Raw genomic sequence first — 17,873 nt, 5'->3', positions numbered from 1 at the left:
AGGTCGTAGAGCTTAATGCCAACTTTGTCCCAGAAACAGAGGGTAAAACAGAAGAAGGGGTGGCATCGGGAAACACGTGTGACACCCATCTTAAAAGTGACTTAAAGTCGTGCTTTAGAATGGGAGCCATGTTTGCACAGAAGAGCGAGCATGGTTTCATTAATGTCTGTCTCTTCAGACACATTCCGTCCCATAGTTTTGTTACCCCAGCTCACCTGTCACATTGCAGCTGATCAGGTGATTGTGGGCCCAGATGTGGTTCTCTCACCACCACGATCCATTCCGGGGGCGCGCCGACTGCCACCAGCTGGGCCAGTCCTTTTCTTCACATGGTGAGCACCAATTATAGGCAAAGAAGAGAGACAGGGATGACTGATTCAGTGATCAGAATCTGATTTTACTGTGGGCTACATAAGCTAATATACCATTCTAGGAAAGCTAGTAATTGTTTACTACAATGACTGGGTTAAACATCATACAAACATACATGCATATTTCAACATTGATTCAATCTTCTCCCTGTTGCCAGGATTCAACCTTCTGGCAATCTTCAAAGCTCTGTTTGTTCCTGCCACAGCATCCTGGCTATCAGATCTCTTATGCTAGTCAAGTCCAAAGCACTATCTGATTTCACTATACTAGAGAAGCATGCAGTATAATTTCTTTTAAAATCAATACCTTTTTGTCCAAGTTTTGGGCTTCAATTTCTAAGTACACAACCCTGGTATCCTCAATCTCCTCTGCTGAAATCTGAGCCATGGAAATTCAGGGAGGGGGAAAAAATGTAAACAAGAAATCACAGAGTTTTGCTTATATTTTGCCCATAAAAGAAACTGTAGTTTCTTTTAAATATCTCTCTCCTGTGTATGTGTAGTATTTGAAGATATACTGACAGGAAACCAGAAGTGCCAGTTTATCTCAGACAACATACTGAGAAAGTTTTTTCAAACAAAAACCTTACCTACCATAATGCATTGTGCCCTTTCCTGCTGGCTTTCCCTGTTTCAATTCCAGTGGTCAGGTGACCAATGAGCTGGATACAACCTAAGGTTAAAAGACAGATAATAAAAATACCATGTTAGACAAAGAAGAAAGACTTACTCTTCAGGTCCAAAGTTTTCAAATTCTCACAAAAGTTCTAAAAAGATTTAAATGTGCTTCCAAGAGTGCTCCTGAATAGTCTGACAATCATCGTCTCTCACTATCCAGGAAACGGTGCCCACAAACACATCTCCAAACTTAACTTTAGCTTCCTATTTTTGCTGCCTCTTAGACACAAGAGGCATTGTCATCACAAGCAGCCAAAAAGCTACTAAAACTTAAAACACTATTTAATTTATCAAGTCTTTCTTTAATAATATGAACCCCACTTTTCTTCTCCTACCTAGCTATACAAAACCCTTCTCAGGAAATGAATCTCAAGCAGCCTTATTTCCCCGATTTACCACCTGATGGTCACTTTGTGCAAAGGAAACTCCATGAGAACCCTCCCAAGCACCATGCTTCCTTACTCCCAGGCTGCCTTTAGTTCTACAATTGTCTCCAAAGTTAAGCAATTAATTACAAAATGTGTATTTCTGACCTTTGCTTTGTGATCCAACACAATGATTTTTCTAACCATATTCAGTGGTAACACAAACATGTTTAATAGTGTTTGCAAATTTGAATATGTTGAAGCCTTTGACAAAGCAGATTTTCACTTTATTTTTCATAAAACACATCTATACATACCTGTCCCAGTGTGCACTCAATCCCTCCCAGGTAGTCATCATCACTGAAATCACAGGACTTGTTATCTATCATACACTCTGAATTTCAGTTTCTGCACTTTCTCAAAGTAGTAGTCCACAACCAATTTCTTGCAGAATTCAGGGTCTTGGCAGTTCTTGACCTTTTCCATGTGATCTACCTGCACAAACACAGGAGCAAAGCTGTTGACAATGAGTAAGAAGCCCATATTCTCCTACACAGCTTTTAAACAAGCACCAGGTGAGCACAGGCACCAGCAGCAAGGCTACACACTCTGGACCATGCCTAGTGCTCAGTGACAAACTGGGCCGATCAATAGCTCACCGAGAAAGGAAATGACATTGAAAAACACTACCTTATGGGAAAAATCTGGAAACTAGGGGGGGAAGTGCTGAAACAATGTATTCTGGAGTGTGTGCTCTAGGGCAAGTCATACCCTTAAAGGCAAACATGCCTCCTGATGCAACTTTGCGCAAACAAGTCAACAATTAAAGAGATCACTGAAGGTTTGAGTGTGGGCAATGGGACTGCTCACCAACTGTAAATCTGAATTAAGTATACTGTGCACTTGCCAGGAAAACCTACGGGATGGAAAGCGAGACACTCGGCGTGTTTACACCCACCGGCAGCGCGCGGCCACCGGCCGCTCTTACCTCAGTCCACCGACCACCGCCCGCGTCCTGCAGCAGGACGCAGAGGGGGTCCGACCTGGAGCCCGGGTCCCTGTCGAGGAGGCTCCGGCAGGACACGGGCAGCTCCACCCGGAACACGCACGCGGCCATCTGCGGGCAGAGCACAGCGTCAGACGGCCCAGGCAGGACCCCGCGCGCCCCCGGTACGGCGGGGCGGAGGCACTCGCGGGCGGGGCGGAGCCGCGGCCACAGGCGCTCCGCGGCCCCTCCCGCCCCGGGCCAGGCGGGTACGGAGGAGCGCGGAACCCCCGCGCAGCAATTGCAGCCCATCTCGCCCCGCCGCCGTCCCTCGGCTCTTGAATTCACCTATTTCTACCGGTCTCTCCCCGCTGCTCCCGCTCCCCCCAACCCCCGCAGGGGTCCTTCCCTCTGCCTCGGTGCGCGCTGCTGCCTCAGGTTTCTACAAAGGGCCGGGCCTGCTGTCCCCTCCCTGGGACCGCCTCTCACAGCCCCGCACAGGGACAGGGACCTCCGTCCCGCCAGCACCGCAGCCATCGCCCCGCGCCGAAGAGTCGCCCCACGCGGTGAAAGCACTGCCAAAGCCTCCCCTGCTCACCCACGGGAGCTACAGAGCGCCCCCGTGCTTTGCCATGCTGGCTTCCAAACTGTATCATCATCCCACAACCAGGGGATAACTAAATTTTATTACACATTAAGCTGCAGACGCTTCTGTTTGAGGAACAGCTATAATTCTCAAAACGGAATTAGAAAATAAGCCTTCAAGCATCAAAATATTACAGAGACTGGTAGTTTGAGGACTAGAGCTTTAAATGGGAATATTTCATAGAGAAGCTTCTTCTGAGTCTGGAAAGTAATAAATTACTTGCTTTGGCTTTTTAGTACCTAAATACACCATGGCTTCTTCATACTTGCAGGGTGAATACATTTAACTCAAAGAGATGAGCTTTTATTGTACAACATTTAATCCTTTCAACATCCCAGTCAGAAAATCTACCCTGGACAAATGTTAAAGTAACTTAATATGCCAGTGCATGGCATTCAGATGCTCCAGAGATGGTGGCAGGACAAAACCAGCACTCAGTGAAAATTAGCAAAGCTTTAGGCAAAGACAATCATAGCTCAGCTTGCAACTAAGGTCATCATCATCACTTGGTTTAACACCAGCATATTTAAAAAGACTTGCTTGAAATAGTCTGGTGGTCAGCTGTTCTAACTACTGGCAAGAGCAATCCATTTTCCACTCAAGTTGCCTTCAACCCCAAGTAAGATTCACCATGAAACCACTGACTTTAATAAATACTGTTCTCCTAAAATCACAAATCACAGGTATCAAGTTTTTTCTTTACCTACAGATATCATTCCACCAGACCAGCTTTCATCTCACACAGACTCACATCTGTGCCAACAGACAACAGCACAAATTTGTTTGACACCCACTATTTGACAACAAGATTAGGACATCCAGTCTGGGCTCCTTTGCCAACATTTTGCCTCTGTTTTTCTCCACTGCAACAGAGAATTCTGTACTAACAGGAGGCACCTTTCCTTCCCACTAGAGCTCAAAGCATCAGGAGTAAAGTTAACCTCAAAGAAACAGTTCTCCATAAGCTTTAGCATCTCCAGTCAGTACTGGTTCCTTTCTGGGAAGAAAGCACTACTGCAGATCTTCAGCTGCACACAGAACAAGCTCATATGTATTTATTCCATGTTACAAAGACACCAAAGAGAAGAGTTAGAGATAGCAACTGTTAAACCACACAGTGAAGCCAGGAGGTGAAGGGACTCAAATCCTCAAACCCAGTCACCTCTTATCTGTTACCTGAATATATTCTCCAGATCAGCAGCAATGAAATTATGAAATACTCCCCCGTTTCAAAGATTTGACTTCCAGTACCCTAATACCTAGAAGGTCGTCTCATCTGATTGTTTTGAATTTAGTAATGGATTTCCCTTGAACTATAGCCCAGATGTTCTGCTGACTACTGGGGACATTACAAACTACAAGGGATCCTTTCCCACTAAATCCTCTTGCTCCATCAGGTGATCACAGAGCACTCACTGATGCACATAGATGCACTGATGCACCAAGACACAACAGAGCACAAGGAAGCCAGCTGTTAGGAGTGGCTGAGCAGGAACTGTTCTAACTGGCTGTATGTCCTTCCTCACCAATTTGGGGGATAACAAGAAAGCAGGTTTAACAACTACAGACTAAATCCTTATGAAGAGGGAGAGCTCCTTAACAAAATCCAATAATAATAAAAAAAAAACCCTGAAAACACCAGCCTCAGCCAGCAATTATTTATAGATTACTGCCTATGGATTCCTCAAAGAGCCCACAAAACCTTCTTTTTACTTCATGGCTACTCAAACATACTGTATGGTGTTCTCCAGTATCAGTCCACTCCATGAATAGCAGCAGAAGCAAATCCAGGTCACAGACATCCAGCAGCAAGAGCAACAAGTATTTGGTCTGCTAAGATACAGCATCCATTTCAGCCAAGCCTGAAGACCTGCTTAGCCCCCAGGTAAGCAACTTTGCAGAGTTACCATGCTCATGCAGTTAACTGAGCAGCACAAATCTCTGGAAATCTGCCTGCATTTGAAAAGCTTAGAAAGATCAAAAGCTTAACATATTTTCATCCTCAAACACACACATATTAAAAAAAAAACAAAAACAACAAATCCAAACCTGAATGGGAAGAAAAAATAGTGAAGTTCCTCACCAATTAGAAAAACTAGCTCCAATTTGATTTTTTAACACGATTTTATTATGATAATATTGGCTCAAATTTTTTCTTTTCCTCCATAAAGTAAGATTTCTGGAATTCACTTTCATTTCTCATAGTCAACTATAGTGATTGCATCTCTCTTTCTATAAAAAAGTGAATAGTTTATGTGAAATATATAAGCTGACTTTCATCTCCACTTCTCTCTATAGAGTCCCAGTTCCTTTCCTCAAAGAGAAGTGACAATTTCAAAAGCTTTAAAAATGCCACCAATTAGTGCTTGGACTTCAAACCACGCCACACCTAACACAACCCCCCCACCCTGTTCCTCTTTAAGCAGGAGCCTATGATGCTTTCTCTGATTTGCACTTCCACACAATGCTGTAATATCATCCTGGCATTTCATTACTCCAAGCTGCCTAGCTGGCCGTGCCAGCTCGCTGCAAGGGACAGGCACTATAGCATCACCCAGTGCTGACACTGTTGGAGCAGTAACACTTCACCACTTACCAGTGCTGTGCAATAGACAGATGATCAGAGAACAATCTTATAGTAGTTACTAAGCTCAAACAGTGCACAAAGGCTCTGATCTCAAACTAAGCATACAGTTTGCTGCAATTGCACTGAAAGAACTTGGGGTTTTATTATTTTTATTAACAGCCTTCCTTTTTTTTCTCAGCATGCATTCAAGAACGCCAATTGTATTCAGCTTGCAGACTGGAATCAACATTTCAAAACCACATTTCATGTTGTTTCACCGAATTTTCACAGAGCATACTATTTATAGCCATTCATACACACAAAACAAACTTAGTTTTTAGACTTCCAACAGTATTTATAATGACAGAGTATTATTTACATTTGTTGAAACACTCAAATTTTTCCAACCATTTCAGAAATTCTAAAATGCACTGTTCTCCTATTTTCCCCCTCACAACCACCCCTGTTAACTAATATTGATGTCTACTACTTGAACTTTCTGGTTTACAGAAGACAGTAGATATTTCCAAAGCAAAACCAGCAGCTAAAGCAAACTATTTCCCTCAAAGTTATCACATTTCATTTATAAAGGATTTATTAAACATTGATCCTGATCAGCTTGCAATAATGAGTTTAACAATCTCCAACTGCCACTAGTACATTAAAGTACAGCACAGTCTGGAAGTCTCCAAACTGATCTAACCACAGAAATTCAGATTACCAAGTGAAAATAAACTCCAAAAGCAGTAGTAAATTCAAACTCTCTTTAAACTACAGAAAACAGAGCTAATTGGTACATCCCATTATGTGGTTTCAAACAAAAAGGCAATGTAAGCAAGCCACTAGGTAAGTGCTGTTGCTTGAAAGAGCTTGTAAAATACAGCTGAGGTTGTGCTACACCCCCATGATCAACTGTTATATGGACAATAGCCACAAACATCTGATCCACTGCTCCCACAACCCGGGGATCTTACTGGTGAGATGCATTGCCTGTGAAGTTTCATCTTGAGCCAAATTCTGTACACTCCCTCACGGGAAGAGTTTCTAACATACAGCTTCAGATCCATCAGGTACCTCTAATTTTTGCTCTTGTTTAGAATTGCACGTGATATAATGCCACATTTTGAAGAAAATAAATACATCACCCATGTTATCCCTACCAACAGTAGAACAAAACACTATCCATGAAAATCTGCAAGATCCCAAGCACATACTCCAGAGAAGAGTCCAGATGTCATTCCCACTTGTTCAAGTAGAACACAGAATGGCTCCATACTAAGTCCACTTTAAGAAGTGCTCAGAAAACCAAACTAAGGCCCAGTTTAAAGGTCATAATCATTTTTACTATGCATATCACCTTTTCCCTGTAGATGATCATAAATTTTTACTATGCATATCAGCTTTTCCCTGTAGATGATCATAAACTCCAACAGCTATACAATACATATGAAAAGATACATCTCAACTTTTCAATAGAGCTCTTCTACACTGAAATGAAGCACAGCAGTAAAAAGTTGGTCCTAAATAATCAAACCAAGATGAAAAATAAAAAGCTGTTTTCTAGGAAAATCACATAGGACATCAATGCTACACTCTCAGAAGAATAATCAACTACCTGATTCTTTCTGGGGTTTCATATAAGCACTTCAGAACTTCCAACCTTTTTCACATTTCTGCAGAAAAAGCAACTTCCTCCCACACAGAAAAGAATACATTCCAACATAAAGAAAATCAACACACTGACAAGTCTGTAATATTAAATTTATTATTCCTCTAGTAACTGAGCTTAACCAAAGCTTAAAGCAAGTCAATTGAAAGAAGAAGGCACTATACACTTATGGCTGAAGAAAACTCCAACCAAGAGTGATTCAAAGCTTTAACTGTCCCAGTTCACAGCTTTGGAGGGTCTTGCATGTCCCCAAAATGCCACACATGGTTGCCTGAAGCATAAATAAACTTCTCTTTACTTATCCCTCCTGTATGAGTGCCACCACTAAGTCAACTAAGGATCTGTACTGGATCAAACTCGATACTCTAAGGTGAGAATTACTGAATGACACAGTTTGTTTTATACGCTTCCAACCCTCAGTAAACCTGAACGCCGGAGGTTCCTCTTCAGGCTGGAAGGATGAGGTGAAGACAGCAACCACTGGACAAGGGGCATTGTGATCACCCCTGTGTGGCAGCTCACAGAACCCAGTCACCCAGAGGACAAGAAAAATCTAATAACTTCATGGCATCAAACACCATCAGCAGTATTTTTAGCAGCGCCAGGAGGTGGTATCTTCTTGAGAGAAAATGGTAGCACTATTACTGAATATAGCCTTGTGAGTCAGCCTGCTTCTGCCACTCCGCATAAAATGAAGTATAAGCAAGGATTCAGCCCAAGAACACCTGTTACACCAATAATATTATTAAATACTGTACAAAATACCCAACCAGCTCTATTTCAGCGTACACCAAATTTTACACATTAATTTAACACCTTGTTTAACTCAAACTTGAGACTTTAATGCATATGCTACAGGACAACTGATTTCCAAAGAATTTACTCTGTGCTGGACTGGCCATAACTCCTGTTACATTCTTACAAACCCAGCACAAATGTCAGCAATCATGCCAGCAGAATGCCCCTACTGCAATTTTCGTCATCTAGGCCTTTTGCTATCCAACAACTCAAGAAATTAACCCATGTAGCACAGCATCTCTGTTAATTAATCTTGCACTTATCAAAAACCTGACCCCTTCCCCTTGTCTCTTGCTTAGTTTAATCCCGCATCTTCCAGTTATCACCCAAATTTCTTCAAAGCTCCTTCTCTCTTTTTCTGCTGTGATCCCAAAATATGCAGACCAGCAGAAGTAATGCTTTCTCTTATTATTAGTACAATTTTGAGAGGGCAGACTATTACATTTTGGGTTTTGGTATTACAAAGCTGATCCTGGTACTGAGGGTCAGGATCACTTCCCTAATGTGTTATCAAAATCAAAGTTATAATTTGATCCTTCTTTCCTGAACACCATAAAGCTCTAAAATAAATCGTATAGCTCGGTTTTAACACCAGATGGACTAAATTGCATCTTTAGTTTAAACTGAGATTATGGGAATCTAATGAGAAGGACCACAGTCCAAAAATTATTAGTAAATAAAGGCCTTTTCCATCACTCCAGCTCTTCCATGGGCCACAGAGCCTCATCCCACAGCCCTAAATGCTCTGCAGAAAACAATGGCTGCAATTTTTTCATTTCATTATTTCTGGCAGTTTGCAGTGGGGATGCAAGTGCGTTAAGACCACTATTGCTACAGGCAGGGAATAAATCAGTACTTTCCACGCTGTGTCCCAAGCTGTCACCATACACACAAGGGGTTAATTAATTAAATTTGACATATAACCTGAAACAAAAGGCATCTCCTAACTGTTATGAAGGAAAGAAAATGGTGAATACTATGAAGAACAGTTTTCTAAACAAACCACTGTCAACTTGATTCAGTCCTGGTAAAGGGTGCCCATGGTTCATCAGACAGCCTTAATTCCAGGGATAAGAACTCCCAGGGAAGGACAGACGTTTCCTCCAGGGTGAAGTGGAGGCTGTGCTGATGCTGAAACTCTGAGCCAAGACCAAGGGTAAGACCCCCAGCCCAGCCCCTACGCTCAGAACTGGACTGCAGATCTCATCAAACGCTTTATTAACTACTGCACACCTATGGGCCTGTTGAACATGCAGGAAGGTACAACCTGGCTCTAATTCACCGAGTTGTTTCCACATGAACCCAGAAGTTTCAGTATCACCACAAAAAAAAAAGGGGGGGGGGGGGGGAAGGTGTGTCCAAGTCAGCCAATGGGTACAAGCTCTGACAACCCAACCTCAAAAAGCCCCTGGAAACTGAGGAGGCAAAGCTCCCATTTATAACAACAAAAATAACAAGCTTAGAACAATAAAGCAAAAAATAAAACCAAACCAAGAAAAAAAAAAAAAAACAAAAACAACAAAAAAATAAACCAAGAAAGAAAAAAAAAAAATCAAAGCAAGCTGAAACAAAGCCCAATCACAAATGGCATAGTAATGTCCAGTAAAAAATGGAAACAAGAACTTCAATCAGTTCACCCTCTTTACTGCAGTTCCCCCCACCCAAGAGTCAAGTCCCAGCTCTGGGGATGAAGCACCTTCTACAAATACATCTTTGCACCTGCACAGTGTTCACTGTTAACATGTACAGGACCAATATACCCCTTATTCATGACCAATAAACTGAAAGAAACACTCATGCCTGCCTTCACTATAGATATATTCTCCACTTTTCTGAGAAATAAGAAACTGATAGGTTAAAACTGAAACTATTTCAAATACTAGTCTGGGACATGTTAAATTATAAAAAATTTCAAATTAACACCTGGACTTAAGCAAAACCTATTACAAAAACTCTTCATGCAAAGACATATTTCAAAGTTCTTCATAGTATTTAATAGTACAATATCAAAACCCATTTCCTTGAAAAACTAATTTAACACAGGCTAGGGCTTTGGAGTCTGTCACTGGACTTAAACTACAATAGTCACCGCAATACTAGAAGTGTTCACTGGCTCCTCCCACCAAGTAAGATTTTTTTTCCCCATTCCTTTCATATTTATTTAGCTGCTTTTTCTTTCCCCTCACCGTGATTCTCAAGAATTTATTATTGAAACCTGAAGAACAACTGAATTGAAAAACTAAGAGACTTAACACCTCAACCACACAGACCTTTGTAACAATCCCAAATGTATTTTACATTGCAAATCATATTTGACTTTCTCCAGTAAGGTCTTATTCTTTCCCTTAAACTCCAGTTATTTCTACTTCAGGCCTATACATTCTGTCCCATTCCCCAGGTAAATCCAGCTGTCTATCACTCAATCTTCTGTTTTTACATCCAAACTCCTTAAGCTGAGATCTAAGACTACACCATATTCCTTTTCTTTGGTTCTTCAACTACACTGCAGTTACACCACCAAGTACCTCCACACACCACTTCTTACTTACATGCACCTGTGATTTTTAAAGTGATTCCTCAGCATTCATTCTGCTTTCCCCTTCACAATCTCTACCCTTCCCAAACTCTGGAAATCTAAATTATAGTACTACTACCCTGTAGTTATACTACATAGATATAATTTTACCTATTCCTCAAAAACTAGACATGGTGACTTCAAGACAGAAACTCAGCAAAGTCCATCTATCTAGACTAGTCTGTACTGTGTGAACGGCATGAGTTCAAATTAAGACTTTAAATATAAATATGCCAGCAATGTATTTTACTGATCTTTCCTATTGTATCAAATTTGCATGAAGAATTTTGGTGGCTACACTGTACCAACAGCCACTTAATCAACGAAAAGCTTGTCGTATCTTTTTTTTTTTTTATTGCACTTGCTGAATCATCACCAAAAAAGACTGAAATACTACAGAGGAATTCTTGGCACTGTTCTCTGTCATCCTGCAGTTATTACGGCACAATGACAACTCTTGGCTAAAAAATTAGTAGGGACATAAAGCAGAAGTGCAGAAACCTTTCAATTTCTCACACTTTAAGAACCACATTACCCCTTCACACTATGGAAGTCAGGCTTTCTTCTTTATGGACTTTAATATTGAATGTAGCTCATCCGGAAGAAATCACAAACCTTAGTATTAATTCTGGAGTACTCCCAGGAAACTGACTTCTTTGATTTATTCATTGCAAGTTCAGCCTAATTCTCAACACTCTTTTAGTTCTGCTTTTTAGTGTATGCTTCCTTTTAAGACAGATTCACACTGATACTACTTTTCTGTCACTAATTATTACCACCTATAGTATAAACATCTTAACTTCTTCATCCTAATCTGTTGCAAAATAATGACACTTCAAAACAAAAAAAACCCTAAAAAACCCAAACACCACAAAAGCCTGACATTAAGAAGGTAGAATAAAGGGAAGATATGGGAAGAGATTTTAAAAGTTCTTAAAGATTTAAAAGATTTTAAAAGTTTTGTTCTCTCACCAATCCAGCCTAACAACAGAACAATTTAATAGCCACAAACACCAAACAGACCTCATGTTCCATTTCTGTTCTGTTGCAGATCCAACGTCTCTTGCCAGTGCACCTTCACAAAAGCACAAACCCATTACAACAGGGGGTTCAAGCCACTCTGTTTGTGTCAGAGACAAGTGGGCCAAAATGATCACACAATCTTCCTGCATTAAGGGAGATTACACAAATACAGGCTGACAGCTATTTCCTCAAGTGCTCTTCCATGCCTGCTATCCACAGTACACACACTGTAATAGTTTCCAATCTATACCCTGAAGAAGTCTGCTGTCATTAGGTTTGAATTTGCTACAAAGGTGTTCCACACCCTTGAGAAAACACATCTCTGCAAGCCAAGCACCTGAAAAACCCTACAACTCCCATCAGGGACCATCTTTCTTCTCTCAAAGTGAAATTAACAGTTTCAACAAACTTTTATGAAATATGACTGAACTCAGACAGACAAAACTCTCCAAGCAAAAATCTCTGAAGAAAAACCTGGAGTAAATTTAACAGCTACAAAAGAATGAAATAAATTACATTAACTTTAAGCAGAGAGGCTTGGAGTTACCACCATTAGGTGAAACCTGCAAACTTGGGTTACAAACTGCAGAGCATTACCTGTTTTAACCAGACAGCAGTCAGGACAAACAACAGACTGATTCGGCACCAGTCATTTGTCCATCACAGATTCAGAGCTTTTATGTGAACCTAATGAAGTAGCAGGGGGATTTGGAAAGCACAAAAAGATTGAAAGAATCTCTGTGAGCTGCCTAAAAAAAAATTTAAAAAACCAGGTTCTTCCTACCTAAACTACTTCTTCAAACCTAACAAGACAGAGAAAAAGGTTATACTACATTGCCATACCATGGCCAGCACAGAACACAATTACAGGGATTCCTCTCACCTTTCATAAAAACAAAATTAAGTGATCCTATGGTTATATTCATTCCAGTCACTGCAGTGAAATAGCTTGTATTTCATAGAAATACATAATCTGCAGATTAGTTAGGATTCATTGTACATTCACTTAATATTTAGTTTAAAACTAAGTATTTTAGGTTTCAGAAAACTTACTGTTGTTTCTGCTTGAAGCCGTTTTTAGACCTAACTAATGACAAAATTTAATACAAAAAGTAACACAAGCTATCATGCAGAAAGAAAAGACTACAGTCTTCTGTTCCTGGAGACATTAAAGTAGCCAAATACTTCATTCAAAGAAGCAGCATAATATACTGCATATGCTGCAAGGAAGAAATGCCATTTGGGTTACTGTCTTAACAAAACTACACTGTCAGTTACCCAAAGGGAGGTCTAAACGTCCACATGACAAAAAAAAATGCCTTCAAAAAATTCAGGACATTTGTGCATTAGGTCATGGTGCTGTGCATGCAATTTTCCACATATACTTGAAAGGGTTTTTTAAGAGATGCATCCAGTTAAAATACACACACTGACCAAAGTGATAACAACTACAGTTGTCTTTATAACACTTTAAAAAGACTTACCATCAAAAACTATTCTGATTTACAATGTAAGAAAACATAAGACTCTGCAGAGCTCAGTTTTAATAACAGCAATTCTTTTAGATCAATTACCTATCTCATACATTCTATCATAAGAGCTGAATTTAAATTTCAGATCAGTTTAAGAATTTAAGTATTTAGTCACTGGTTTGTCGTGCTCTTTTTCACACAAACTCAGTGCTGAAATTTTTGAACCCATGTAAATTCTTCATTAGATTAGGGCAGCAGTTGGTTGTTTTCACTGTAGCTAAAGCATGACAGCTTGACCTCAACCTTTCAATTTCTCCCCTAATGCCCCATCTCTGATGATAAAGTTGAAGTTCCCCTAAAGTGAGGATGAAAACATTCTGCCACTGGCATACCAGTTACTGGGAGACAAATTAGCCATACCACCACCACTCTGCACACATTACCTCCCGAAAGCACTCAAGTCTGTATTTGAACAGATCTCTAAGTGCTATTAAAAACACTCTTATGTATTTATGTAAGACTGGACCTGCAACACAGAAAACTGGCTCTGCAGTAATGCTGGAATGGGGGAACCCTAAGCAGATGAATTTGTGCTATTTAATAACTCTGCCTCCCCTCCTTAAGTGACAGGGTTTCCCGTACATTCAGTCAGTGAACTGCCAGTGTCTAATGTTACTTTAATTAGCCTCCTCATTTTTATAGCTGGTTGCACTAGTGTTGCTGAAACACACATGGTTTATAAATTCTGCCCTTGTATTAGAAACATTTGCCCAATAATGAAAAAATATTGACAACATCATTTTCACTTTAGAGCTGAGCTTCCTGTTCAAACAAGCAAAGGCTTTCCACAATCCATATCCATCCTTCCCATCAAAACAAGTAGCAACACTTTGGTTATACTGCTGAAAACAAAGAAGTTTCATAAAAAGCTCATTGAGAAGCACATTCTGGCAAATGCCACCACAGCAAGGTCACTAAACAAATGAGTGCTACAGAGGTTTTAAATTTTACAGAGATCCTATGAATTTCATCATAAAAGGCACTCAACCAAAATTATCTAAAAGGAACTCTTGAACTAGTTTAGGTTCTGACTGTATCACTGTTTTACTCCCCAAGTGACTAGAAAGCATTTCTAAGCTTTCTACTTCACACAGAGAAGTGCTACCTCCACATATTCACATTCAATGAAAAATAGTTGACATTGAACTATTTGTTCCAAACTCTGAAACTGCAAGCTGAAAGTTCCACCTTCCTTCAGATGATCAGAAATCAGAGCCATACAATCCAACTGATTCATTGTTTAACAATACCGTAACTACAACATGAAGAGTCACCAGCCTTCCTAAAGTAGTGACCAGTCCAAAAGGCCAGGTTATGCCACAGTTTTAGGCAAGATTAATTCCTACTTACCCTGTGCAAGCCTTACAAGTCCTTACCTTTTGGTTTTAAACTTCACAGGGAAATTAAATTACACTCCCGTGTACTGTGCACTGTAAGGGCAATCCCCAGACTAGACCCCGAAGTTCTTCCTGGCTATGACCTATGATTAACCAGGTCTAATTCACTGGTGATTCACAGTGAAACAACCCAAAAGTTGAGAAAAATGGTGAAGCTGGCATAAGAATAGCAAATACAGAGTTACAAACTGTATAAGTCAGACTCATGCTAAAAGAAAACACATTCCCTGTTTCTGAAAGCTTACCTAAATGTATTTGGGAAGCAACTAGTAAGACCATTTGAATTTCAGGCTGTAGACACAAGAACACACAAAAAAGATAGCCGCAAAGGAGTAAGCTTCGCCTCTGCAGAAGCAGTAAAGGAAGTAGTTCAGGTAGGAGTTCAACTCATCTGGCTAATTCTTTCTGAAGCTGCCATGCTGTGAATACACAAAACAACCCAGAATGCTAACAAAGTAATCTGCACAGAAGTGAATACCAGCAAGCCAAAGGAGTCACAGCCAAATCATGACACTCATGTTCAGGCTGGAGCTACCAAAAATGAACACTTTTAGGGCTGCTTTTTTTCCATTTGGTGTTTATAGCCAGGAGTAAAAAGCATCCAGGTCAGGGAGGTGGGAAACACTCCCTGTACAAACAACCAAACATTCCCCATAGCAACAAAGCTCCAAGAAAATTACTAACAACGTCATCTGTATAGAAAACTAGGCACAGTTAGACCTACCTGATCATGAAATAAGGAAAGAGGTTGATTTCAGTACACAGCCACAAATCAATGTGTATACTACCAACCAACAGGTTTTCATTCCATGGAAAATCCAGACTGTGGAAAAAACAAATCTTTGAACTGCAATCACATTCTCACTGCCAAAAACAGATAGGAAGAGAACACTTTGAGGTTAACTCTTCCTGCAGAAGCATTAAACAGCTTCCCTTTCTCTCCCTGTGTACACAAACTCCAGGTCAGTTTTCCCAAAGCCGTGAAAAAAAGCATACAGCCACAAGGAGCAGCAAGGAGCATCGGCAAACCTGGAAAAGAGCAAACACAACCAAATGTGTTTGGTGACTCTGCCTCCAGGTCAAAGCAGAATTTATGAAAAACCTTACAGAAACAGAATTTAGCATCTCATTTTCTTTTCAGAGACATGCACACCTAAAGCAGCAAACTGACATGAAACTAATTTGTGTATTTCCCTCAACTCCAACTAAATGTTTCCTAATAATTATGTCCAGTTTCAAAACTGCTTCTTTCCAAACAATTACCAAATATAGCAACTAGCTGTTTTCTTGCACTAGAGTCTATACTGAACAGGAACTGCAATCCTTTGTTCCAGGGTCTAATCCATGTATCTGAATAATTAACCCAAACCAGCTGCTCTCAAACAGTGGTCCACTGGCCAACCAAAGGTCTTAAACCATCCATAATATATAGTAGTTTCAGTTCTGCAGATCAGAAGGCCAATACAGTTCAGTGCTGCTGAACAACCCGCCAAGGGTTAACAACACTTGTTACAGGAAGCAGCAACTTTGGAACCACCACAGCAGAGGACTGAGGAGAAACAAAATAAAGAAACCACAAGCATTTACATTTAATGCACCACTGGTGTGCCTAGAAACTGGAAACATACTCTGTAAAAGAGTCTACAGTCTTCAGCACTCCAAAATACTCTAAGCAAAACAAGCTGCTGATTTCATAGAGTATAGGCAATGATTTTAAGGACAGAATGAGCAATGTGGAACTGAGCAGCACATATCTTTTTTAAAAGGAAGACCTTCAATGTAATCTGGTACACAACTGCAGTCTTCATTTTTGCATCAATTTTTCTCTCCACTCAACACAAATTCAGAGCATTGACACTCAAGGAAAACACTACATACTATGAAAGGAATGCTATTTAAAATAAAGCATCCTTCACGTTTCTTTAAACCTACAAAACCTCAAACCTTTCATAAATATACATTTAGACCATAGCAACAATTAACTGGTAAAGAACTAGTTTTAATGCTGATATTACAGAACGCAAACAAAATCTGTGATATTTATGGGTAACTGCTTGAATTTGGTAATACTAAGTCACACTTTCATCCAACTACTGAAGTTCTTTCATGTAAGTCACAATTTTACCACTGACTAATTGCATTCATTTCTATTTAGAATGGGAATAAGCCCCATACATTAAATAAATCATGTTGTGAATGTAACACTTTACCACTTTTTTTTCAGTACTTAGACACAAATAAGGAACTGCTAACAACACCAACTTAGTTATATAAACACAATTATCTTCATTATTTGGAGAAATTGGGAAATCAGTGTCACTGACTGTATTGTTCCAATGAGGCTAAGAAGGATGTAACTTCCTGACACTCAAGGCATCAAGGTCAAAATAACTGTGGATTTGAGCAGCATCCATCAGCTGATTCTGTCTATTGCTACACTACCTCTTGCTAGCAATCAGCTTTGGGTGTATCCAATGGCAGTTTCCTACCTTCCACATTGGAGATGGGACCTCAGAGGTCCTACCCCTTATTTTTAAGGCTGTTCATGAATATAGACAAGTGCTAAGTAAGCAATTTTATGAACTCTAGACATGTAGTCTAAGGGTATTGCTCATAATTTAGCATAACATGCAGTTTATAGCTTCTAACATGAAACAGCATTGTTACATTAAACAGTTTGCATTGACACTTGATAATGAACTTTTCTCTGTATGTTTTGAAGGATCAACTGTAACCACTTGAGTTGATGTACTGTTTCTCATACATACAGAAAACTAAGTATGCTATGACTTCCTATTTTTTTTTCCAAGAGCCCTCTCTTAAGGAAGAGGGGATATTTAACCAATTTATGCTAAAAGATAAGAAGACCAACTACTTGGCAAAATGAAGAGCCCCTGCCCCAACCCAAATTCTCCATTTAAACATTCCATCCAAGTCAACATTCCCAACCACCCATGGCTTTCTGGTTTGCACTTTTTTTCAGGTAAGCATTGAAACATCTTTCGACCATACAGAAAAATCAAGAATCAGAAAAAAGCTTTCCAAAACAAACCTGCACTTTTAGCAAGTCCAAAGGAACAGGCACAGAAGCATGTTTCACAGCACATGCTGTGACTAACCCAAACACTAGAAGCCTTGGATCCATTATCAAGAGGATCACAATGTGAAATCAAAAGACAGTAACACAGAACTTGTATCTAATTCCAGACACCTGTAGTTTAATTATATTTCACAACAAGGCAAGCATTGTTGTGATCCATTTGAACTT

At 40.0% G+C, this 17,873-nt stretch overlaps 1 protein-coding gene across 1 annotated transcript in view; it reads right to left on the bottom strand.

Annotated features, from left to right (window-relative positions):
• The window catches only part of CPNE1 (copine 1), a 72,446-nt gene that overhangs the window by 45,347 nt on the left and 9,226 nt on the right, over positions 1 to 17,873 (bottom strand). The window contains 5 exon segments of the mRNA XM_086852735.1: positions 679 to 754; positions 974 to 1,044; positions 1,732 to 1,798; positions 1,800 to 1,909; positions 2,403 to 2,531. Coding sequence (XP_086708861.1) covers positions 679 to 754; positions 974 to 1,044; positions 1,732 to 1,798; positions 1,800 to 1,909; positions 2,403 to 2,531 — 453 coding nt within the window.

Source organism: Cyanistes caeruleus, chromosome 16, assembly GCF_971803275.1.
Source record: "Cyanistes caeruleus chromosome 16, bCyaCae1.hap1.1, whole genome shotgun sequence".
In the NCBI taxonomy this organism is placed as follows: Eukaryota; Metazoa; Chordata; class Aves; order Passeriformes; family Paridae; genus Cyanistes; species Cyanistes caeruleus.
Note: the sequence above shows the minus strand (reverse complement) of the source record. Positions and strands in the feature narration are given on the sequence as shown.